The sequence below is a fragment of the Trachemys scripta genome, chromosome 19, assembly GCF_013100865.1.
Source record: "Trachemys scripta elegans isolate TJP31775 chromosome 19, CAS_Tse_1.0, whole genome shotgun sequence".
Taxonomy (NCBI): domain Eukaryota; kingdom Metazoa; phylum Chordata; order Testudines; family Emydidae; genus Trachemys; species Trachemys scripta.
In genome coordinates, this window is record NC_048316.1 from 16,684,143 (window position 1) to 16,700,480 (window position 16,338).

At 49.1% G+C, this 16,338-nt stretch overlaps 1 protein-coding gene across 2 annotated transcripts in view; it reads right to left on the bottom strand.

Moving 5' to 3' along the window:
• The window catches only part of LOC117867982 (protein-arginine deiminase type-3-like), a 35,530-nt gene extending 20,155 nt beyond the window's left edge, over window positions 1-15,375 (bottom strand). Inside the window, exons 1-3 of one of the 2 annotated variants that reach the window (XM_034753515.1) lie at window positions 15,258-15,349; window positions 1,564-1,744; window positions 476-548 (exon numbers count right to left, since the gene is read on the bottom strand). In XM_034753515.1, the coding sequence (XP_034609406.1) occupies window positions 476-548; window positions 1,564-1,744; window positions 15,258-15,349 (346 nt within the window). Of the gene's footprint in view, window positions 1-475; window positions 549-1,563; window positions 1,745-15,257 lie in introns of both variants that reach the window. The other variant, XM_034753516.1, reaches the window with a different exon arrangement.
• Between the last annotated feature and the right edge of the window lie 963 nt (window positions 15,376-16,338).

Sequence of the window (16,338 nt, forward strand, 5' to 3'; positions counted from 1 at the left end):
GCTTATGCTCTAATAAATTTGTTAGTCTCTAAGGTGCCACAAGTACTCCTGTTCTTTTTGAGGATACAGACTAACACGGCTGCTACCCTGAAATATATCTCCCAGGATGCACCATTGCCAGCGACAGCCATAATGCACCAGTCCCCTCCCCAAGGGGGACACAGTGGTGCTTCCTGGAAGGTGTAGTTTAACCAGAGATCCTAGCCTACAGAAGAGAATGAGAGCATGAGGCACCCAAGCTATAACTCCCATGAGTCACTGTTGCAGCATTTCCAAATGGAAATATTTTGGCTTTTGAATTTCCACTGAAAAATTGAAATTTCTGTGCCCCACTTCCACCCTCCCCTACTCATATTTTTGCAGTGTACCCAGAAACCAGCATAGAAAACGTGTCCTCCCACCCTCCTACCCAGTGAAGGGAGTGGTACTTTGGGGCTGAGTTCATTGAACAGATGGATTCTTAGGTTCCACTTACCAACACAGGTAAGGTAGAGCATGGCTCTGTGTACAGGAGTCCCCCCATCTTGCCCATAGTATGAAATCCTAACCTGCAAAGACACCACGATCAGCACTACCACTTTCTGGACACCATCGCCTGTAGCGAAGCTAAAAGTAAAACAGATACAGCCTGGGGACAGAACGCTGCCACGGATGAGACCAGAGTGCGAGTCTTGCACATGGTCTTCCACTTTCTACGCTGGGAGCAACCAGGAGTGCTGTGCAGATGACTCCTTCATTAAAATTCACTATTTTAAGACAGAGAGGACGGTCATGTGGCTTGGGACCTGGGCCGGGACTCAGGAGGTCTGGGCTCAATTCGTGGCTCCGTGCCATCAGGCAAGTCCCTTATTCTCTCTGTCCCTGTTCCCCATCTGTGAAATGAGGATTATACTTCCTTTAGCCCACTGCCTGTCTTCTCCATTTAGACCAGTGGTTTTCAACCTGTGGTCCGCAGACCTATGGGGGTCGGCAGATGATGTCTAAGATTTCCAAAGGGGTCTGCACCTCCATTCAAAATTTTTGAGGGGTCTGCAAATGGAAAAAAATCTTGAAAACCACTAATTTAGGCAGCTCTTGTGGGCAGGGACGGTCTCTCACTGTGTTCGTACAGCACCTCGCACAAGGCGGCCTGTCGGTGCTACTGTAATACAAATACTAATGCAGATTAGAGTCATGTTGCTCCCTTGTGGAAATGCACAACAGGATAATGAGGCTAAATAATAAACAACCCATCAGCACGTAGGACCAAAGCAACAGGTCCAGGCCGCTGAAATGAAGCGGTTTTACAACTGGGCTGTTCTCTCGGTCAGTGAAGTGATGAAAGTCCCATATTGAAACGCATCACCCAGGGATTCATGGGATACCCCGCTCAATCTAACGCCCAGGACGTGGACACCCTTAGCGAGCAGACATCTCACCAGCCAAGGCACAGTGTCTGCTGACCAACTTCAAACACCCTTTTGCCTGGTCCAAGTCCCAAGTAACAGCCCTTTGCTCCTGTGCTAGTGGAAGTTTGACATTGTGTTTTCCAAGGGTGCGTTTCCCCCTCCATGACAAACTCACCTTGTTATCATTGACAGCATTGCTTGGTGCCTTCATAGTCACCACCACCTCCACCCCGGCATCCAGGGGCCATCTGGGCACGCACGTCGGTACCTTGGCAACCTGAGGGTTGTGGACAATATAGACGTCAACACCAGGGGTGCCACGGACATCGAATGACGTGGCGTCCTTCGGGGCTGATCTGAGGCAGAGGATGACATTCAGTTACCGTCGCAGCTGGAAATCCCGTCCGCTCCCGACTTCAGCTCCGTGAAGACGCTACGGAGCCAGACAACTACACTGTGGTCATGTGACCACTCCTGTTCTAAGGCGAGGGAATTCCGCAGTAAAGGCAAAGACTGGGGGTGCAGTAGGTGGCACCCACAGAAGCTTCTGCTGTAAACTACAGGAGTCCGTACTCCGTGATGCAGGAGACGTGCTGTAGGTAGGCAGATTTTATTCAGTATTTTGGTGTGGGCAAGTACAGCTGAGATCTGGTGTCAAAAGCTGCACAAAGGAAACTGATTACAGCAGCAGTTCTCAACCGGGGGTACACGTACCCTTGGGGGTACGCAGAGATCTTCCTGGGGTGCCACTCATCTAGCTATTTGCCTAGTTTTACAACAGGCTACATAAAAAGCACTAGCGAAGTCAATGCAAACTAAAATTTCATCCAGTGACTTGTTCATACTGCTCGATCTACCATACACAGAAATGGAAGTACAATATTTATATTCCAATTGATTTATTTTATAATGATATGGTTAAAAATGAGACAATAAGCAACTTTCAGTAATAGTGTGCTGTGAGACTTTTGTATTTTGATGTCTGATTTTGTCAGCAAGTAGTTTTTAAGTGAAGTGAAACATGGGGGTGCACAAGACAAATCGGACTCCTGAAAGGGGTACAGTCGTCTGGAAAGGTTGAGAGCCACTGGTTTACGGTGCACAAGTAGTCTTACTAGTCCTACAAAACCCAGGGACTACGCTACATATCCATGAGCGCCATTAACTATGTACACATATTCACTCAGGTAATATTTCCCCAATTTAGATCAAGTTTTTGACCCACAATTGGGGGACGGGGGGGAGTGGGTGGTAGGGACAACCAGTTCATTTACACCCGAAGAAAAATACTTAGAGACTTTACCAATCATCTCTATGACAGACGTGGCAATTTCCTGCAATAGTCTTGGGAAACCTTACTGAATTAAGTTTGTGTGTTTGGGGCCCATTGTATTAAATGTATTTTTACATGGGGTTTATGTATTATTGTGGGTTGGGATTGTATGGAGCCTCTTCCTAGGAAGCAGAGGGGGCTTGAACCCCGGGAAGTGTTGTGAACTTCAAAGGACTGTAATGAACAATGTGCCAGACAAGAATGGGCTTTGGGGACAAATAATGTCAAGTGGTTTGCCTGGGGAATCTCTACAGAGAGTTGAATGCAAATTCCCACCTCTGGTTATGCAAAAACCCAGCCTTTGGAAGTTGTGTCCTGAGAAGGAGATCACTGTCTGGTGATTGCCTGTCCTTGGAATCTCAAGGTCAAAGACCCATGCAGTATAAAGGAAAGATTAATGCTATGTCTGCATGGCTTCATTTACAGCAGCGCCGGCTGCACCGATGTCATGCTTCTGGTGAAGACACTCTAAGCCGACGGGAGAGAGCTCTTCCATTGGCTTAATAACTCCTGCCTTCACGAGAGGCGGTAGCTATGTCTGCGGGAGAAGCTCTCCAACTGCCATGGCACGGTCTACACGGACGCTTAGTCGGTGTAACTTGCGTCGCTCAGGAGCATCGATTATTCACACCCCTGAGCAATGTAAGTTGCACCAAAGTGATTTGTAGTGTGGACGTAGCTTGAGCTATTCATGGTGGTGTTAATTCTGAGCTAAGGTTGTTATGTAACCACACCATGGGGGGGGGGAGTTTGAAGGACTGTCTCCTACCAGAGCCCCTGCCGGAGTTCGGGGGTGATCTCTGGTAGGCTTATTAGCACACGTGCAGGATTTTTATTATTTTAATATGTTTTCTCTGTAATGCTTTTACCTTAAGAATGAAGGTGCTTGCTTAGGAAGGACTGTGTGGTAACTTGAGATTGCTGGTAGTTACATTGTTCCTAGCCTTCTAAGAGAAAGCAAAGTGCAGACACTGGCCCGTTTAAGCAATCTGGCTTGCTGGGGATATCACCGTATAGGCAGGGAATTCTGCAACCTGGAAAAACCCCAATCAGGAGGAAGAGAGACACCGGTCTCTGCCTGAGAAAGGTGATGGCTAAGGAGCCAGGAGTGGGTGCCCTCGGGGGGGGGGGGGGGGGAACAGAGGTGCAGTTGCCTTAACTTGTGACAACTTTGTTCCCCATTTCTCTGGGTACAGTTGTGGCAGCTTGTAGGAATAGACGTTGGTAATACCACATTGGAGAGTGGTAATAAATCTGCCTATAAAGGAAGGCATCGGGTTTGTGGTTGGAATTAGCAATGCTTTCTTATGCTCTATAAATGCCTTATTCCATGTGGTGGTTTCCTGAGCACGGTTAGAAGACTGGAGGAGTGCAGGGGTGCGTATGGGAATACATGGGTCTTTATTAATCTAAGGGATTTCTATGGCTGACATTGCCATAGTATCTGAGCGTCTCAGACTTTAATGTACAGCTGTGGAACTGAGGCACAGAGAGATGAAGGGTCTCAGAGACACTGAGGCTTAAGTGATTTAGGAGCCTAAGTCTCATTAAAAAACACCAGGACCTAGGCGTAAAGCTGGGAGAGATATCTCTGACAAATAGTTATTTGAGGAAAAATTAAGATTTGGTCAACTGGAAAGTGTTGACAAATTTGACGTGACTAGCTTGAGCCATTCACAAAGTGGCCAGATGAGGAGGAGGCGGTAGCGGTGGTAGAAGGCCGCTCAGTGGTCTTAGCTCAGTGGTGAGGCCCCTCACCTAGGATGTGGGAGACCCACATTCAAAATCCCTACTCTGGAACAAGCCTGCAATGAACTTTTTCAATTCAAGGAAAAATCTGAAACCTTTCAGATGCAGTTCAACTCAAACCATTTTTTTTCAGAACTGCCAACGCACCAAAAATCGGTTATTTGCCCAGGTCTGCATCAGAGTCTAAGTGACTTAGGCACTTTTAAAATGATCCCTTAAGTGACTTGCCCATGATTACACAGGAAGTCTGTGGCAGAGAAAGGAATTGAACCTGGGACCAGAAAAAGCTTGCTGCATCTTTCCCCGGGGAGGGATAGCTCAGTGGTTTGAGCATTGGCCTGCTAAACCCAGGGTTGTGAGTTCAATCCTTGAGGGGGACACTTAGGGATCTGGGGCAAAAATCAGTACTTGGTCCTGCTAGTGAAGGTAGGGGGCTGGACTCTATGACCTTTCGGGGTCCCTTCCAGCTCTATGAGAGAGGTATATCTCCATATTTTTTATATATATATATATATATATATATCATATAATTGGAAGGAACCTCGAGAGGTCATCTAGTCCAGTCCCCTGCACTCATGGTAGGACTAAGTATTATCTAGACCATCCCTGACAGGTGTTTGTCCATCTGCTCTTTAAAATCTCCAATGATGGTGATTCCACAACCTCCCTAGGCAATTTATTCCAGTGGTTAACTATTCTGGCAGGAAGTTTTTCCTAATCTCCAACCTAAACTGCCCTTGCTGCAATTTAAGCTCATTGCTTCTTGTCCTATCCTCAGAGATTAACAAGAACAATTTTTCTCCCTCCTCCTTGTAACAACCTTCTATGTACTTGAAAACTATTATCGTGTCCCCTCTGTCTTCTTTTCTCCAGACTAAACAAACCCAGTTTTTTTGATCTTCCCTCATAGGTCATGTTTTCTAGACCTTTAATCATTTTTGTTGCTCTTCTCTGGACTTTCTCCAATTTGTCCACATCTTTCCTGAAATGTGGCATCCAGAACTGGACACAATACGCCAGTTGAGGCTTAATCAGGGCAGAGTAGAGCGGAAGAATTACTTCTCGTGTCTTGCTTGCAACACTCCTGCTAATACGTCCCAGAATGATGTTTGCTTTTTTTGCAACAGTGTTACACTGTTGACTCATATTTAGCTTGTGAGCCACTATGACTCCCAGATCCCTTTCTGCAGTACTCCTTCCTGGGCCGTCGTTGCCCATTGTGTATGTTTGCAACTGATTGTTCCTTCCTAAGTGGAGTCCTTTGCATTTGTCCTTATTGAATTTCATCCTATTTACTTCAGACCATTTCTCCAGTTTATCCAGATCATTTTGAATTTTAATCCTATCCCCCAAAGCACTTGCAACCCCTCCCAGCTTGGTATCATCCACAAACTTTATAAGTGTACTCCGTATGCCGTTATCTAAATCATTGATGAAAATATTGAACAGAACTGGACCCAGAACCAATCCCTGTGGGACCCCACTCATTACGCCCTTCCAGCATGACTGTGAACTACTGATAACTACTCTCTGGGAACGGTTTCCCAACCAGTTATGCACCCACCTTATACTAGTGCCATCTAAGTTGTATTTTCCTAAGTTTATGAGAAGGTCACGTGAGACAGTATCAAAAGCTTTACTAATGTCAAGATATACCACATCTACCACTTCCCCTCATCCACAAGGTTTGTTAGCCTGTCAAAGAAAGCTATCAGGTTGGTGTGACACAATTTCTTCTTGACAAATCCATGCTGACTATTATTTATCCCCTTATTATCTTCTCGATGTTTGCAAATTGATTGCTTAATTATTTGCTCCATTATCTTTCCGGGTACTGAAATTAAGCTGACTGGTCTGTAATTCCCCGGGTTGTCCTTATTCCCTTTTTTATAGATTGGCACTAGATTTGCCCTTTTCCAGGCCTCTGGAGTCTCTCCTGTCTTCCAGGACTTTTCACAGATCATCACTAATGGCTCAGATATCTCCTCAGTCGGTTCCTTGAGTATTCTAGGATGTATTTCATCAGGCCCTGAAGACGTGCCATAAAGCAGAGCACTTCTGGTTGACCGGAGACAATCCAGTCCATGTGGAAAGGGACAGCTATGCATTTAATTCAATCATTCAGATGCATGTTTTCAACCCCCTTCCTAACCAGTGACAGCGGAATGGCCCCTTGGAGCCATCAGTGGCAGAGGACACCTGTCACAGTTGGGAGCCCTCGCTTGTTATTCAGAATCCACCTTTCCTGTTAACTCCCATGATTCACGGTCTTAGCACGGTCTCCGTGCTTAGGGTGAGGATCCTTCCTGTGGCAGCCATGCAAACCTCTTGGAGAGAAAACATTAGTCACACCTGGCCAGAAGCTGACCGAGGAAACAAGCTGCTGCCAAACAGGTAGAGTTAAAAGAACAGGAGTACTTGTGGCACCTTAGAGACTAACAAATTTATTAGAGCATAAGCTTTCGTGGACTACACGATGCATCCGAAGAAGTGGGCTGTAGTCCACGGAAGCTTATGCTCTAATAAATTTGTTAGTCTCTAAGGTGCCACAAGTACTCCTGTTCTTTTTGTGGATACAGACTAACACGGCTGCTACTCTGAAACCTGTCATTATGCAAGGTGGAGTTAAGATTTCCTGCTAATCAATAAAGTAGAGAGAACAAGTTTATCCCAGCCCTCCTCCACAGATGGAGGATACCTGCCTGCTTGCTGGCAGGCCCTGGCTTGTGCTGCCATTTGGCAGTGCCGGGTCAGGAAGGAGACAGGCGTTCCAAAGGCACAGATCTCCCAGCCCGTCCTCCTCACCTCAGCAGAAAGTGCTGCCCCTGCCCCAGTCATGGGTGACCATCTGCATGAGGTGACAATGGCCAGTAGCCCTACCTGGTTCCCAGCAAACCAGGGGTTAAACGCAGCTCAGTTTTCCCCTTGTCTGGCGCAGAGGGCGGGGGATGCCTTGGAAGGTCAGAATCCGTTCCCAAAGCTCGCAGGCCTGAGCCGAGTCTCGGCCTCGGAGGTTGTTTCCTTCACTTTTTATTACACCTCTATCCTGATATGACGCTACCCGATATAACACGAATTCGGATATAATGCGGTAAAGCAGCACTCAGGGTGGGGGGGCAGGGCTGCGCACTCCGGTGGATCAAAGCAAGTTCAATATAACGCGGTTTCACCTATAACGCGGTTCGATTTTTTGGCTCCCGAGGACAGCGTTATAGAGAGGTAGAGGTGTATTTATTACTTGTGTTACCATAGCCCCTAGGAGCCCCAGGCATGGACCGGGACCCCATCGCACCTGGCGCTGGCCAAATCCAGAACAAAAAGACGGTCTCTGCCCCAAGAGGCTTACAAACCAGCAGACAGATACAGACAGGGGAGTACAAGGAAACGCCGAGACAGTACGGGTTAGCACGTTGGCAGTGATCCCAGCACAGCAGCGGCCTAACCCTTGTCCAGTTTTTTGTGGGCATCGCAGCAAAGGGGAGTCTGGCGGAGGGGCTGTCTCCTTGTTATAAGGATCATCCCTTGAGGAAAAGCCTGCCTGAGTGCAGCTGTTTTTTCCTGCCAATTCACGCTGCTCGGTTAGCGAGGACGGCCGGTTCTGTGGTTGAGGCTCATGACAGACTCATGTCAGCCCACTGCTTTTCCAGCTGACCGGGAGACAGGTTCCATTGCACCGAGGGAACAGCCAAGCGTTAGTCACCAAGCACCGAGCAAATGAGATCACATCGCAAAAATCTGTGACTAGTATGTCGCTGCCTACGTAGATACGGATTAGCAAAGCTTCCCCCACCTTGCAGTCCCAGCCCCAGCGACTGGGTATTAACTGTTACTCAGAGACTCACAAAGAGCTGGGGCACAAAGATGATTAAAGACAGGAGAGCCAAGATGTGAGGCAGGTCTGGCAGGGATGGAGTCAAGTCTGGCAGGCAAAGAATGCAGCTACCACCCTCAGCTCCTACCTGTGCGTATTTTCCAGGAAGTTCCCTGCTCTTTTTTGGGACATGATGCTTCTAGCAAAGGCACCATAGTTGGCAATGTTGCCAACCCCAAGTGCTTAAAGACTCATGAGTCAGCCCCCAAAAAACTCATAAAAATCACAAGAGAGAAAAAAAATACACTGGGGATTCTTAATCTTGGATATCTGGTTTCCGAGCCGTTTTCCTTTCAGCGTTTTCCGAATGAACCATTTTTTGAAATAAGCCAGGTTCTTTTGAATTGTTTTGCAATTCCTTTTGTTTTGGATTTGTTTTTAGAGAAGCCGGGTCCTTTCAAATTGCCATTTTCTAACGGCATTGCGAAATGTTTCCTTCTACCCGAACAAAGTATTTTTTCGGTTGTTTTGTTTCAGCAAGAAAAAACAAACCAAGACAAGAGTTCAGTTTCCGTTTGAAACACACACCAATTGCAGTTGGGATGTTTCAGTTGGGTCACCGAACAGAAAAGCCAGTGATTCACTCAGCTCTAATTGGGTGCATTCCTCATCACCTGGTGCTTGATTTCTTCAGTTTGGCAATCCTGCCACATGCTAGTCATGCCCAGAACCGCCCCCTGTGTCCCCCTCCTCCAGGCCTGGTGGTGGCTGGCCCACCAAGCAGCCGGATGCAGTTACACAACAGCAACGCTTCCCTCCCTTCCTCTGATTCCAAGGACAGCCTGAGCTCTAAGTTTATGGTATGAATCACTGACACTCCAGGCCATTTTCTGAGCCAACTATAAAACTATTAGCCCATCTACTTCCCTGCTGCACAACTGTGAGGTAGCACAGGGAAGAGGAAACCCAAGAGCAGCTCAAACCCTTTGGCCTCTCTTCCCCTAACACAGCCAGGGCTCCCCTTCTGCATTTAACTCCAAATGGCTGCCTGAAGGGAATTAGCATCTGCAGCATGTATAGGGTGACCAGACAGCAAGTGTGAAAAATCGGGACAGTGGGTGGGGGGGTAATAGGAATCTATATAAGAAAGAGACCCAAAAATGGGGACAGTCCCTATAAAATCGGGACATTTGATCACCCGAAGCATGTAGCATAGAGAGCTTTGAGGAAGCCAGGGTCCTGAGCAACTTGACAGTCTGTGGAGGAACTGTTGTATTATTTAGATGGAATATATGGGCCAAAGGTGTTAACATCATCCAGTCACTGGCCAACGTTAAGCAGCGTTAGACAAGGTTCGGAGTTTGGTATACAGAGACCTCGGTCTGCTTCGTACCACGGCAAACACACTATTAGAAATCCTTTTAACCCTTTATTAAGGATACAGGAAAAGGACAGTTAAAGCAGCCGAAATATACTGTAGTAAATAAACCTCTCTTTTTAACAACATCCCTTGTTCCCTTTCCTTGAGCTGGAGGGAGTTTTTAGAAAGAAAAACCCCTTGTTGGACAGTCTCTCAGCTAATATCAGAGATGATAATTACTGTCCTTTGGGGCAAAAGAGAAGTTAGCTGAGATAGGTTGGAGGTGCTGCTGTTGTTAAAGTCTGATCCTGTTTCATCCCAGCAGGGGCGGCTCCAGGCACCAGCTCAGCAAGCGCGTGCTTGGGGTGGCAAGCCGCGGGGGGCGGCCTGCTGGTCGCCGTGAGGGCAGCAGTCAGGCTGCCTTCGGCGGCATGCCTGCGGGAGGTCCGCCGGTCCCGCGGATTCAGCGGCAATTCGGCGGCGGGTACGCCGAAGGCGCGGGACTGGCAGATCACCCGCAGAAACGCCACCGAATCCGCGTCACCAGCAGCCGCCTGACTGCTGTGCTTGGGGCGGCAAAAAACATAAAGCCGCCCCTGCGTCCCAGGGGGTGTTTGGAATTCAGCTGGGGCTGGTGGCGGGAGCCATGTCATCTGGGTCCCTCTTGCTGGTCCAGTCCAGTCAGGCCATCTCTCAAGATCGGGATGACAAAGGCGCGGGGGTCCCAGGAGATGGTCGGGGAGGCAGCCATGATGGTGCAGCTTGCTCCAGTAGCCAATATCTCTCCCAAAGTCTCTTTTCTGAAGGTCCCACAAAGGGAGTGGTGGGCAGAGTGGCCCATCTCATCATTGTCCGGTCCACCATTTAGGCCTCATTTCTAACACACCACATTTGGTTCACTGATTTTTGGTTCCACGCTTTTCTTGTTTACCAGACATGATCCTAACACAGTCCTAGAGTTATAGCAATCGGCCTTTTTGTTTGGACCAATCCAGTCTGTCTCCCTTTCCCCATCCCCATCTGTTGTTGGAGGTGATTGTGACATCTTATGACCTGACACTGACTTTTGACAGTTGAGCTCACAGTGAGGGTAAATTGGTAGGCCTGGTGACCACAAGAGAACCAGGGAGCTGCTGCTGTCAGAAGAGGGATGGAAATAGAGACGGGCCAAGTAGCTCTAGTGTTCAAGATTATGGCACTATGTTCAAGATTATGCTTTAATTTGGGGTCTTGAGAGACAAGTGAGCCTACAGAGGTTGTGGGGAGAAGACCTGGGAGAGGCTGAGTAGGAAAAAGCCCAGGGAAGTAGCAGCAACGTGTGGGACTGAGCAGACCGGGGCTACTGGTTATAGGATCCCCAGGCTGAAACCTGGTGTAGTGGGAGGGCCTGCATTTCCCTACCAGCCACTGGGAGGGTGACACAGGCTGAACAAGGGGACACAGGATGACTGGAACCCCTGAGCGTAGGGCGTGCAAGGACCACGGGGCCCAGAATCGGGGGCAGAGACCTGATATAACAGCATTGAACTTCTGTTGGTGGGACTTTGTTACTCCAGAAGGAGTGGACGAAATTCTGACATGGCTGGAAGGCCCAATCGTCAGAAGAGGCAGACCACCAAAGAGAGGCTGTCAGCAGGGGAAACTAGATGGGGAGAGCCACTATGCCACGCCTGGCCCTATAGAGCCCCTCTAGCAGTGAGTGCACTCCCTTCATAGGGGCCCCAGTCTCAACTGGGCCCACTAGGGGCTACTGTAATATACATGATGAAGGTCAGGGACTGGACTGTGGCCCAGCAGGGTGAGAATGGGGAAGGAAGGCAGGAACTGATTCGTTCCCAGAGCAGATGCATCACAGGCAGCAACGGGGTGAACTTCCCGTACACGGCCCTGCCAACATGCATCAGCACTGTCCTGGGGAGACCCTTCCTATGGGCAAGAGGAGATGGAGTTCAGTGAGCATGAGCCATTCAGTCCCTGGCCTGTGCACTGAGAAAGCTAACAAGGGTGCCCGTGTTGGCAGACCCCTGTCTCCTATGAACTGTGCTCAATTCAAATAGGCCACCAAACAGCCATCAGATGTGTCATGGTCCCCTCCCGCCCCAAAAGGGTGTCAGTAGAGACTGAACCCCACATCTTTAGATCCAAGACATTGGTCTCTGCCATGTGAGCTAAAGGAGTAACTCCACTGTGTGTTAGCAGTAGAAGGCTTTTATCTCTATGGATCAGGCACTGGAGGAAAACAACACACTTAGCCAGCATGTTACCCATACTAACAACTGCTAATCTTCTTTGACTGGATTTGAAACAGTGACAGTCAAGCTGTCTGGAGTGGCTCCAGGCAGCACAAGGGCCAACTCAGGGCAGACTGTTGAGCAGGGCACACGGCACAAATTGGCTATGAGTTCTATACTTAGATTTCACCAGTCAAGTGTGAGCTCCTCAGGCATTACAACAGCCTTAACTTAGAGTCACAGACTGTCCCCTCGGGGACTTTTATCTATCTTGCTACCCAGGTAAACCTACCTTTGTGATACATGATCCCTTACACCAGAAATCACAATATTCAGGTTACTCCCAGCCCCAAAGGACCGATCATTTACTCCAGTTCAGTTGCACCTTAGATCCTACTCCAAAGACAATACTTGTAGCCAATCCTATAATAAACTATGTGAAGATCGATTAACTAAGAAAAAGAAATGAGTTCTTTAACCTTGTAAATACGATAAACATACACACACCAATGAGTTCCAGCCTTAGGGTGCAAAAGGGGATGGAAGCTGCTGTAATATGCAAGCTCTAAGTCCTCTAAGGCTAACCCAGGCCAAGCACTGGGGATCCCTTGCTTATGCTTAGAAATCTTTGCCCCTCAGAGTCCAAGCATCATAAAGACCCAGTTTCTTCCTGCCAGGGGTTTTTATTCCCTTCCCCCAGAGTTCAAGCTGATGGGACAATTACTCATGCACTTTCACAGGTGTGGAGCGAGCAATCCACAAAGTCTTTTGTCCTCCGATGTCTCACAATGGTTTGTGTGGTGTTAATGGGCCTTCTTTTGTTGGGCAGGACATAACGCCTCGTGGGGCAAACTGGTATATCACACTTGGTAATGCTCCTCTCCTGACTGGGGTGGGGGGGAGGTTCCAGTTTCAGAGCAAACTCTTAACTATTACCTTATAACTAAGCTACGTTTTAGTCACAGGTATTTTTAGTAAAAGTCACAGACAGGTCACGGGCAATAAACAAAAATTCACGGCCCCGACCTGTCTGTGACTTTTACTAAAAACACCAGTGAATAAAACTTGGGGGAGGGTGTCCCGGCTGCTTGGGGGAGGGTGAAGGGGGGTGCGCAGGGAGCGGTGAGGAGGGACGGTGGTTGTGGCATGGGACAGGGTGAGGGGGGCTCCCTGGAAGCAGCGACATCCCCCTTGCTCAGCTGCTGGGCGGAGGGGCGGCCAGGCAGCTCTGCGTGCTGCCTCTGTGTGCAGGCACGGCCCCCACAGCTCCCATTGGCTGCAGTTCCCAGCCAATGGGAGCTGTGAAGCCAGCGCTCTGGGTGGAGGCAGCCCGCAGAGCTGCCTGGTCACGCCTCCGCCTAGCAGCTGAGCGAGGGGATGTCGCTGCTCTCGGGGAGCCCCCCAGCTAAGCACCATCCAGAGCCCGCCTCACCCCATCTGGTGCCCCAACCCCCTGCTGCCTCCCACAGCCAAACTCTAGTGCTGGGGAGGGGCAGGGGGGCCCCCGAGACTGCCCCAGCAGCTGCCGATGCTCCTGGCGCAGGGGCTGCCCCTGAGTCAGGTGCACCGGCTGCTGCAGAAGTCACGGAAAGTCACGGAGTCCGTGACCTCGGGGACAAACTCGCAGCCTTACTTATCACATGGGATACGGATATTATAAGTGAGATTAATGCAGGCAGCAACTTACAAGCACTTCATAAAGTCTAAACACTAAACACGTTTATCATTCTAAAGCCTATTTTAACAACACGAACACAGATGAGCCAGACTGGTTACCAGCTATGCATTTGTCAGTGTTCAGGTGAGGCCTAAGGGCCTTGACCTGAGCTGGCACCTGGTCTGCCAGCATCAGAGTGACCGAGAGATACCAGGCTCTGTATCCCATCCCGGGAGCCACCCAGAAGCAAAGAGCTGCCCTTGGAGCTCTGCATGAAACTGGGGAGTTGGGTAGACCCTCTACGTGACTGCAAGTGGCAGCAAGACGTTGCATCAGACAGAATGTCTGGCTGCCTGCCAGGCAGCTGGTGTTGAATAATGGCTGCCAGAGGCCTTTTATTCACCTCTGGGTGAGGTCTGGGATAACTCAGGTCACCTGCTCCCTGATCATGAATAGTCACCGCTGAAGGTAAGTGTGATACAACAGAGATCTTTTCTGTTGCCTCCTGGGAGAGAAACACAACTGCAGATGGGCCTTGCACAGGGAAGCCTGGAGTTCAGCTGCAGTTGCAACATGCAACTACAAATGTTCAGACTTCCAGGGAAGAAGAGGAAGGGACATTACAGCATAACAGATAAACACAGGTGGATCTGTCTATAGGGAGGCGAACCTGGAGCTCTGCACGCTGATCTCACCCCACCTTCAATTCCAATGTATTCTTTGCAACTTCAGCCCTGGGTATCAAACCAGGAATAATTCCCCCTTCCTTCCCGACCCCAGGGGCTACCATAATACAAATAATAAAAAATGGCGCTGCTAGAGATGCTGCAGATTCAGGTCATTTATTAAGTATTTGTATTACAGTAGCATGCAGAGGCCCTAGTCTGGGATCGGTGCCCCACTGTGCTAGGGGCTGTACATACACATAAGAAGAGCTCCTACCCTAAAGATCTTCCACGTACAATCCAAGGTGATGGTAAAGAGTTCCCTGGAAGAAGCAGCTTCCCTGCCTGAGTTGCAGAGTTCCCATTCTAACGCCTGACTTTGCCACTAGCCTGCACCACAGCTCCGAGCAAGTCACTTAACCAGTCTGCCTCTGAACTTTCTCCTCTTCCCTTAGTGTCAGTAAATTAACTCTGTGAACTTCTTCCCTCCAGACAAAGTAGGGTGCTGGGGTGAGGAATCCGCATTATAGCCCAGAAAGGTGGAGCAAAATCTCCCTCCCTCGATCGCGGCCTCCGCGCCACTGCCGCCACCGGTATGAAAAGCCAAGCACTGCCAGCGGAGAGCTGGGCATCGAAAAGAATGTCAGAGTTCTGCAGCCAAGCAGTTCATCCCTAACAATAACGCATGCACCAACACTCTGCGTGCAGAGCATACCAAACAGAGCCCCAGCATGGCTCTACTGCCTTCAGGGGAGCCGGGCCACTTTGCACCAGTGAGGATCTGGCCCTTGATTTTAGACAAACATGCATCTGCAGCCCAGTAGAAACTGCCGCTTCCCTTATCTGGTCAGTAGCTCCCAGGCAGATATGTGGCTGCTGGCACCCAGAGTATAATTTTCAATTTACAACAACATATTTCTCGCTGCGTTCATTCCGAGTTACTTTTAGCATCACTGTGCCCCCAACCTTCCCCAGCCCAGGGAACAGTAGCCATTTAAAGCGGACACCAGTAAAGATCCACACAATCAGAGAACCGCCGGCTATTAAAGCTCCCATTTCTTACCCATGTATGTCAATGGAGATTTCTGTGCCTAGCACATAGACAGTGCTGGTGTGCTGCTGTAAGGAGAGCCGGATGGTTCTTTGCTGGGACATGTTTGTACCCTTCTCTCAGCTGCTCTGTTTACAGTGGCTGAGCCAGCATGATCAGATTAAAAGGCCTGGGCCAAGTGTCCCACCCCTCCTCTCTCTCCACATGGGCTGTGATTAGCTGCAGATAGATGTAATCCCACCTCCAGGATCTCTGCCTGGTGATTGGAGGGGCAGGTTGTGAAAGCAGAACTCTGCTTGCTGTGATCAGCTGTTTAGAGGTCAGCAGCACCAGCAGGAGGTGAAAGAATGGGAGGAAAGAGACAGGTTATCTTGGGGAAACACAAATGATCTAAGGTGCTGCTGATCTCCAGGGCGGGGAGCAGATCAGCATCCTCTCTGGTGCCTGCGCGTCCCTGTACTGTAGGGTTCTTTTACATACCTGCACACCAAGGAAACAGAAACTGCAGATGTAAGAAGAGCCAGCGTCTTAAAATATTTAGCATGACCCTGGAACAAACTTGATCACTCACAGATGGAGGGGGCATCTGTATATGTTTGCACATGTCTATGATCTTGCCTACGAAGCTGTAACAACAATAACTTTCAGCAGTCATGTAGTGCTTTACATCTTCTACTAAGCCTCAATACTTCTGGGAGGTAGTTGAGGGAGTGCTGTTATCCCTATTTTACAGATGGAGAAACTGAGGCACAGAGAGGCTTAGGCCTACATTTTCACTCATTTTGGGTGCCCAGTCTGAGCCACGTCATTTCGAGAGTTCGTGGGCCCATGCTCAATCCATTAGGCTGCCCACTGTTCCTCATGTTGCGTGCACCTGAGCTTTCAGATTAAGGCCAGCGTGGCTTGGTTTTTCTTGCCTTGTCTTAATTAAATTGCAGGATAGGGAACATATCTCACCTGTATTTGTAAAGCACCAAGTACATTCAGAGTGTGTGTGTGTGTGTGTGTGTGTGTGTGTGTGTGTGCACGCACACGCGCACGCTACAATAATGTCTTACCTATGGTGCACTGGTGTTTTGGGGAGCAAAGCATA